Source organism: Loa loa, assembly GCF_000183805.2.
Source record: "Loa loa unplaced genomic scaffold supercont3.144, whole genome shotgun sequence".
Lineage (NCBI taxonomy): Eukaryota > Metazoa > Nematoda > Chromadorea > Rhabditida > Onchocercidae > Loa > Loa loa.
In genome coordinates, this window is record NW_018108324.1 from 1 (window position 1) to 7,894 (window position 7,894).

Sequence of the window (7,894 nt, forward strand, 5' to 3'; positions counted from 1 at the left end):
AAAAGAAAAAAAAAAAAAAGCGTAATTTTAACGCCTTGTTTTAAACAGTTGTTGTTTTGAAAGCATAGAGCACTTAATTCGTTTCATCTCTTTACGTTCATTTAGATAATTACGAGTATCTAATATTGTATTTTTTTTGTTTAGGTGTCAAATGTTGTCAAAATGTTTCCTTTGTCATCGTTAATCCCCTCTTGTTTTTTAAACAATGGTTTAGATTTAAATCTTAATTTAATTTACCAGTTTCTTGATACACTTTAATTCAAATAAATAATTTATAGATCACTTGTTTTATTATCATCATCCTAAAATGAAGCAACTGGCAATGATTATCGCTATATTATTGGGACTTTTTCATGAGCTGAAGTGGACGTGGGTTGTTAATGATATTTTGGGTATTGCAACATGTTACATTATCATTGCACGTACTGAAGTAAGTGTCGATAATTTGAAAGGTAGTATAAGATATGAAGGTTTCATATAAATTCCCGTGAGATATCGAGCTAGGGGTAGGAATGTTAGATTTTGATGATGTAATAAAATTTGAGGTGGTGGCTACATTTTAATCATTCAGCATAACATACTGTAGTCTAATGTCAACTTTTTTTTTCCCATAGTGATGTCGAGTATTTACCTGAATCACTGCTTAGAAAGGTAAGATCGATATAGGCGTGTTAAACTTAATAAAGGCACTGTTGACCGGAGGTCGGATGGTCTTTCAAAGTTCTTGTAAACTGAATGGAATTTTTTTGGTAATTCATGAAGTTTCCATCAAATAATTTTCTGTTATGTTATGCAAATATCGACATTATTTTCAGACAGCAAGTTATTTCGCTGGCTTCATATTTCTCATTGGGATGATTTTGTTTGATATATTTTGGTTTTACTGTATCGATCTTTTCTGTTAGTTCTTTAAGATGTGAAGTTATTTTTCACATTGCTAAGGTTTTCATGATTGTTATGCTTTGGTTCATTGGTGGACAGGATGGGGAACGAAGCACGTAAACATATAAGGGAGCGATCCGTAAGGTTGGATTTTTGTGTAGTAGAAAACGAAAATCTAAATTCATGGATACGTGGAACTGTTTCTCTCGTGATGATAAGATTAAATTACAAAAATTTGTTTTTATTCTAGCAGTGGTGACGATGAACTCTCGTACACCGATTATGTTAATCATTCCAGTGGGAAAAGAAAGAAGACCCGTTAGGACTTCAACTGTTGACATTGTAGTTCCAGGTAATTTTTAGCTGCTTTTCGAAATGTAAGATTTAAATCAGCTAATTTTGAGCAGATCTTTTCTCATGAAATTCGTCTTCCTGAAGTAGTTTCATGAAACTAATGTGAATTCATACTACACATTTACTTTCGAAATAACTTTATTGATAAAATGTATAGTAGATAGTCGTGGTTTATATGATCTCTCCTCTAACCAAAATTTTAATAACCTCAGGTATTAAATAAAATTAATCAAGAGTAAGCTCCAGTCAATTATTATTGCAAGTATTTTGCAGGGATTTTCCTAAATATTATATTGAAATTTGCGGAAATGTACGATACCGAAGTATTCTTTCTATCATTTTACGCTTGTATTTTCGGTATGTTGATCACTGCATTGATTATTTTTTTGCGAAGAAAATCAACACCAGCAATAGTCCTTCCGGGAATTTTTGCCATATTAGCTTCTATGCTTAGTGTTGAAAATCCATCCAATTTATGGCGATTTGGAATTAAACATTAAATACTTTCAAGCATCGACCAGCAGAAAATATCTTTTTAATATCAGTATTTAAATAAAACAGTTAGCTATCCACATAACTTTTTCTTTTTTCCCTCATCTTAATTGTTAAAGTGTTTGGTACTAGTCAGATTTCTGATATGGTTTTCTGTCGTTTTTTTACTGGACGCATTTATTTATTGTTTCTCGAATCTTTGGAGCTAAAATCATAAGCTAGTTAGGGTCCCTACCTTTCTTGGCCTGTATTTTTATTCAGTTTTGCTTTTGAGGTGTTAAATCAAATGTTGGTATAGACCAACTGTCAAGTTTCATGTTTGTTTTCAGCTTTTTAGATATGAAAATATTTTGAACTGCTGATCGTTTATGTTACACCTATGTTCGTATTATTCCTAAATCTTTCATAAGTTTTTTTTCTTTTTTCCTCCTTTGCTGTACATTTATTCGTACTCGAAACTTAATAGTGCATTAGTTGGTGATATGTGTTGTATTTGATCTGAATTGTCCGTGTTTATGTTAATTTCTATTTTTCTTTTTCTCATCTTTTGAAGCTGCTGGGTCGAAATCCAGATTCCTTACTATTGGATTTTTTTTCTTTTTTTTTGAAGCATTTCATTGGGAAACGCCCATTCGCATTTCAGCTTCAGTATTCCATTCATCCATATTTGATGGATATGATCTGATGACAATGAGCCCTTAACTGCCAATTCCTTTCAAAACGTAGAAGATACTTGGAGACCTTTCAAAATTAAAATCCAAAAATACATGCTTTCGATGATGATTTGTATGTTTTGCAAGCTTGTAGCATAATTTTTGGCATCTTATTAAGCCTCAAATAATTTTGGTTACTGTTTTGTACATCGTATTAGCAAGTGAAATTTTTTTTCATGCTTCTGAGAAATGCTTGATAGTAAATTTTTGAATGTCTTTAACCATCACATAATTTTTCACTATGGGAGCATGTAATCTTGCTTACCGAATCGGCAATGCTTTTAAGCTGATGTAGAATTAATTTATATCCTGTCCAATAACTATCCACTAAATACGGGAGGTTGTTCATTTCGCAATATTTTCTGACTTTCACTGATACCCGGGGTAAATTCGCACGAGGTACTGTAGGAAACAAGTGGTGCTCAATCTGAAATACTGGAATATGTAATTTTTTTTCTTCAAATCTCATGTTTTGTTCTGGAACAAATGATTTCTCAGAATATAGAAATACTCATCAGAAAATGTATTAAAATCGTGTGGCGATACTATTTTAAGCAAACATTTGTTGCACAGAAGAATTCTTGGTCAAAGGTCACCTGATAATTGAGACCACCCCAAAACCAATCAACAGTCGGAGACGGTAACATATTGCGAGTTGTCAGAATATGGAGACATGGGAAATTATTCAGTAAACGGCTTTGATCTGAAATAGAAATGATTGATGGGGAGTTAATTATAGTCAATGCCGCTATTGGAATCACTTTACTATTGCAGGTGGTGGTGGTTATGCATAGCATCAACTTGATAATAAGGGGCTGACGATGATAACTGATTATTTATGTTTCAAGTCTATCCAGTTGCTATTTCCGCATATACTGGTGTTACTCCCCCATATATAACAGTTGCCTTCTCATATTTAATCCCAGATATTCGTTTACTAGTACTACATGCATGTTTATCTCGGGGAACAGACGTAAATGTATGAACTTACAAGGGAATTTAGTAACAGAATTGTGGCTATAAGTAACGACATGAGCGATAAGAAATCCAGCGCCTAACTGACTAATTGCAAAATACAGAATTCTTATAGATCCTGTAGGAAGAAGCCAGAGTTGAAATATAACCCATAACCAATGTAATAAGATGCAAACCTGAATAGTGCAAACAATTATCTAAATTTGGATAGTTACAAAGAAATTAGTTGTTTATCTTCAAAGGAAGAAGGAATGGTTCAATATTTTCACAAAATTCCATTTGAAATACGTTTTCATGGTTCCTTTCTTTGTTTCCTTCCGAATTACCCTTCAAAGTAATTCTTGGTTATCCCATTAAAAGTGACCTGTTCGGCAGGGGCATTGATGACGTGTTGCCTGTACTGGTTGTATGGCGCACCAGTAACAAACAGTATAGATTGTATCGTCCAGGAAAATCGCAAGAAAGGTAGCATAAATGTGAAATAGAAATGTTGGTAAGGGATTACCTAGAAAAAAGAAAAAACTCTAAATCGTGATTAGTAAAATTTGATAGTAAAGAAAAATGACTGGAGAACATTACTAATTAAAAATATTGGATAGAACAATTCAAAAATTATGTACAAAATTATATATTAACCTTTGAGATGAATTGATCGAACAAAGTTTTGTATTTTTTCAGATCATCTGGAACAAATGCTAGCAAAGGAGCTAAGTCGATATCACCATCCTAAAAAAAAAAGTCCTTTATTTATAAATGTTATATTATATAAAGAGATTTAAGATACTAAGAATTTCACGGTACAAAGTTACAAATGTACTAACTTGTCCAACAATGTTCGTCGCAGCGTGATGGGTATTGTGTTTTTCCTTCCACCAATCACGCGAAAATCCTTGCATGACATTACCAAAAATCAACGATAAGACATCATTGTTTTGACGATTCTTGCTTGGTTGCTGATGGCAGAAATCATGGGTTAACCAACCAAACTGTTGCCAACAAAGTGCTAAAACTATCGCTGAAGTCAAGTACCTGAAAGAATTATCATTTTTTAGCTGATTTTCGTAAGATTTCCGATAAATGATTTTATAAGAAAACCGGAAATGATATAACTGAAATCATTGAAGTTGAAAAAGTAAGCACCATGTAAAATATTGTAGGATGAAAGCGAACAACAACAAGCCAAATGCTTCAGCAGACTTATAAATGTAGTAGGTTTGATCCACTTCGAATAGTCCTTCAGATATCAGTTCTTTCCGCAGAGCAACAAAACTTTCTACTATCTGTTTTTCCTGAAAGATGCAATCATTTTCTAAACAGCGATATTCAGACTTATTCTAGCTTCATTATTGAAGGATTTCAGTTTTTAACATCACAAAGCATATTGGAAACCCAATTATTTGATCTGTTCTTCTTGACAGTTATTTTAAATAACAATACCTTTGTTTCAGGAAGATTATAAGATGATATATTTATTTCATCGCTGCAACCGTCATCTGAATTATTACTCAAATTTACAATTTTGAATGATTGTACGCAAAAATGTGATGATATTTTTAACATTATTATTATTAGAAAAAGCTGAATATTATAGTCTAATATAGGATAATATTTCTTACCCTTATTGGTTTTAAGCCTATCTATCATATCGATACAATTTCGTTTTTTGAGCAGTTCCAATTGCTTATATGCATTTTTGCTTCCTTCATGAAATGCATGAAATACTTGTGTAGCATCAGCATCCCTAAAATTTGCGTGGAATAAAAATTAGAAATTTTGCTACTTTTCTATTTTTTAATCCCAGTGATTCAAAAAATTTTTTTTTCCTTCTTTAAATCAAGCTTTAATACCATCGATATAAAATATCTTATTGTGTAACAGAAACACGGTATAATTTGCCCATATAATGGGTTAATGATGTTTTACTATGCTACTCGATAGTTATTTAATAATTTTTCAAAATGGAATTAACTACTTGCGAATTTTTATTCTGTAAGCAAACCTGTAATGGGTGATAACACTTCCTCCTGGATGCCTCCTTTGAAAATCCTTTGTTATTACTAGCCATTTATCGTCAATTTTTAACCGAAAATCGGTACCATCTTCGTCATTCATTACTTGGTACCTACAAATAAAAATAATTAATTATTGACAAATAACCTTGAATACCTACAATCTATTAATCTCTTATTTTTGATTTACTCCTTTTTTTTTCCTGTTCAATAATAATTGATGAATAATGAGAATGTATAGATTCTATTTCAACAAACAGATCAACATTTGAATCCTATTGTTTGAGTTAAAATTTCAAGAAATAAAATACTTTTAGCTATCTTTCAAATTTTCCAAATATTATAGCAATACTATTAAGGGATAATATTTTAAATACAAAAATATATATGGTGATATTTTTAAGCAAAAAAAAAAAAAAATGCACTGATAATACTTTCATATATATTTTAAATCAATGGTTCCCAATCTTTCTTTAACTAAGGATCACTTTCGCTTTTTATTTGTAGCAAGGATCACTAGATTCAAAAATATTAAATCTTGCTAATTTGAAAGTAAACTTCAATCAAAACTTTTAGCATGTTAGTTAAACATACGAGTAATATTGTAGTCTAAAAGAAGAAAAATAATTTTTAATAGACCTTGCAGATCATATTTTAGTTCTCGAAGATTATCGATGATCCGTGGATCACAAATTGGGAACCATTAATTTAAATACATCGATCAAAGTGGTATTAATTATTCGTCATCATTCCGCGAATGCATAGTACTATCATTTTTTTTTTCTTTTTTTTTTTAACATTTGAAATATTTGATTTTCCGCTAATAATGCTGAAATTTTTGAAAATATTTGGAAAATGGCCAGAAAATATATTTTCAAATTTTAGGTTAAAATTTGAAATTCGTACAAATGATGGTTCAATTTTTGAACTATGAATTCAAATATTAGTATAATTGCTACATTTAGACAATAACCAAGGAAAAAAAAGAATAAAAAAGAAAAGGAAAGGGTATATCTTCAAATTCTTGGATTAAAATTTTTGAAATGTTTATATTAATAATGTTTTAAAGTTTTTGATTTCATAATTACTAAACATTTCAAAATTTAGGAATAGGTTTGAATTACAGGAATGGTGAATTTAGGAATGAAACAAAATGAATGATAGGTTTCGAACTAAGTGATACATGGAATGGGCGAATGCAAGAGATATTAATAATGGAGATGGAAGAGTGAGAGGGATACAGAAAGAGAGGTTTAGGAGAAAGGGAGAAGAGAAGGAATGAAAATTGATATGATTTTCTAATGACATTAGTAAAGAATTTGGAAAATTTCATCATTATATCATTGAAAAAAAAAAAAAAAAAAAAGTTTAATTAAAATTTTTAGCAAAATAAAATAAATGGAAATAATTTATATGGAATGATGAGAATGAAGAACATTTCAACAAAAGATGGATGAGAGAAGAGAAGAAGTGATAGGGTAAAAATGATATCGATGATGATGATGATGAGGAGATGACAGGAGTGCTGTGATAGTAGATCGTATATTGGAGGGTTTGATTTTTCAAATTGGTCTTCGAACTGTCTTGCAATTTTATGGCAAACTTTACCATTCAATCAATACGGCCAATATGCTCCATTTACATCATCATTGATAGTTCTATCCAAAAGAGAAAAATGATAAATTGTTGTATAAATTTTTTAATAAGATAATCGATCATTTTAGTAGCTTTAATTATTCCTTTTCTTTTTTCTCTTTTTTTTTTAATAAAATTTTAACAAAAGAAAGTTAAATTTAAAAATTATGAAAATTTGGATGAAAAAAAAAGGATAAAAAATAATGAAAAAAAAAAAAAGAAAAAATTATCTCATTAACGTATTAATTCATTAATAATACTTATGATATCTTGCAAAAAAAAAAACTCATAAACATTTTTGTTCCATTAGACTGTTATAATAATTAATAAATTTGTTGGTGAAATTTGAAATTGTATGGAAAATTTTGTAAAAAGATTTATTCAACATGCTAATATATCAAAAGTTGATAATGAAATATTTGTGATAATGAATTGTTATTTTGTCACAATACTTTTTTTCACCACAATTTATTATCAAAACATGTATCAGTTTTCATATCATGTAAATTTTATCGCTTCATTATTCATTTATTTATTTATTTTTTCTCATTTTTTATATGCTTTAATTTTGATGATAAATTCGTTGAGCTAATTTTCCAATAGCAGCCATCTGTTGAATTTCCATCAGCCATCCTTCAAAATATCCATTTACCATATAGGGTAAATTATTTTTCATGCAAAATTCTTTCACTAATGGCATTACCTGAAAATTGAAAGGAATTTTTCCGCTTTAATAAAATAATCCTTCATATAATGGTTCAACAAATTTTTAAAATATTTTAGAAAATAATCGAAAAAGAAAGAGAAAATTAAAAAAAAAAAAAAAAGAAAAAA

The 7,894-nt window shown here is 29.7% G+C and overlaps 3 protein-coding genes across 3 annotated transcripts in view; 1 reads left to right on the forward strand and 2 right to left on the reverse strand.

Moving 5' to 3' along the window:
• Positions 1–278: 278 nt before the first annotated feature.
• LOAG_10799 (hypothetical protein) lies at positions 279–1,809 on the forward strand. The gene is made up of 4 exons (XM_020448233.1): positions 279–430; positions 816–900; positions 1,133–1,234; positions 1,510–1,809. Exons 1-4 carry the CDS (start codon positions 308–310, stop codon positions 1,734–1,736), a joined length of 537 nt encoding a protein of 178 aa, XP_020301604.1. The 5' UTR covers positions 279–307; the 3' UTR covers positions 1,737–1,809.
• Positions 1,810–2,658: 849 nt separating this feature from the next.
• On the reverse strand, positions 2,659–5,528 carry LOAG_10800 (FAT-3 protein; the record flags this gene model as incomplete). Its single annotated transcript, XM_003146324.1, has 10 exons — positions 2,659–2,868; positions 3,038–3,144; positions 3,433–3,592; positions 3,781–3,921; positions 4,053–4,142; positions 4,238–4,445; positions 4,557–4,705; positions 4,854–4,909; positions 5,033–5,157; positions 5,416–5,528. 10 exons carry the CDS (start codon positions 5,526–5,528, stop codon positions 2,659–2,661), a joined length of 1,359 nt encoding a protein of 452 aa, XP_003146372.1.
• A 2,082-nt stretch (positions 5,529–7,610) lies between these two features.
• The window catches only part of LOAG_17879 (hypothetical protein), a 4,198-nt gene continuing 3,914 nt past the window's right edge, over positions 7,611–7,894 (reverse strand). The window contains exon 8 of the mRNA XM_020450541.1: positions 7,611–7,763. Coding sequence (XP_020305762.1) covers positions 7,623–7,763 — 141 coding nt within the window. The 3' untranslated portion in view covers positions 7,611–7,622. The remainder of the gene's footprint in view (positions 7,764–7,894) is intronic.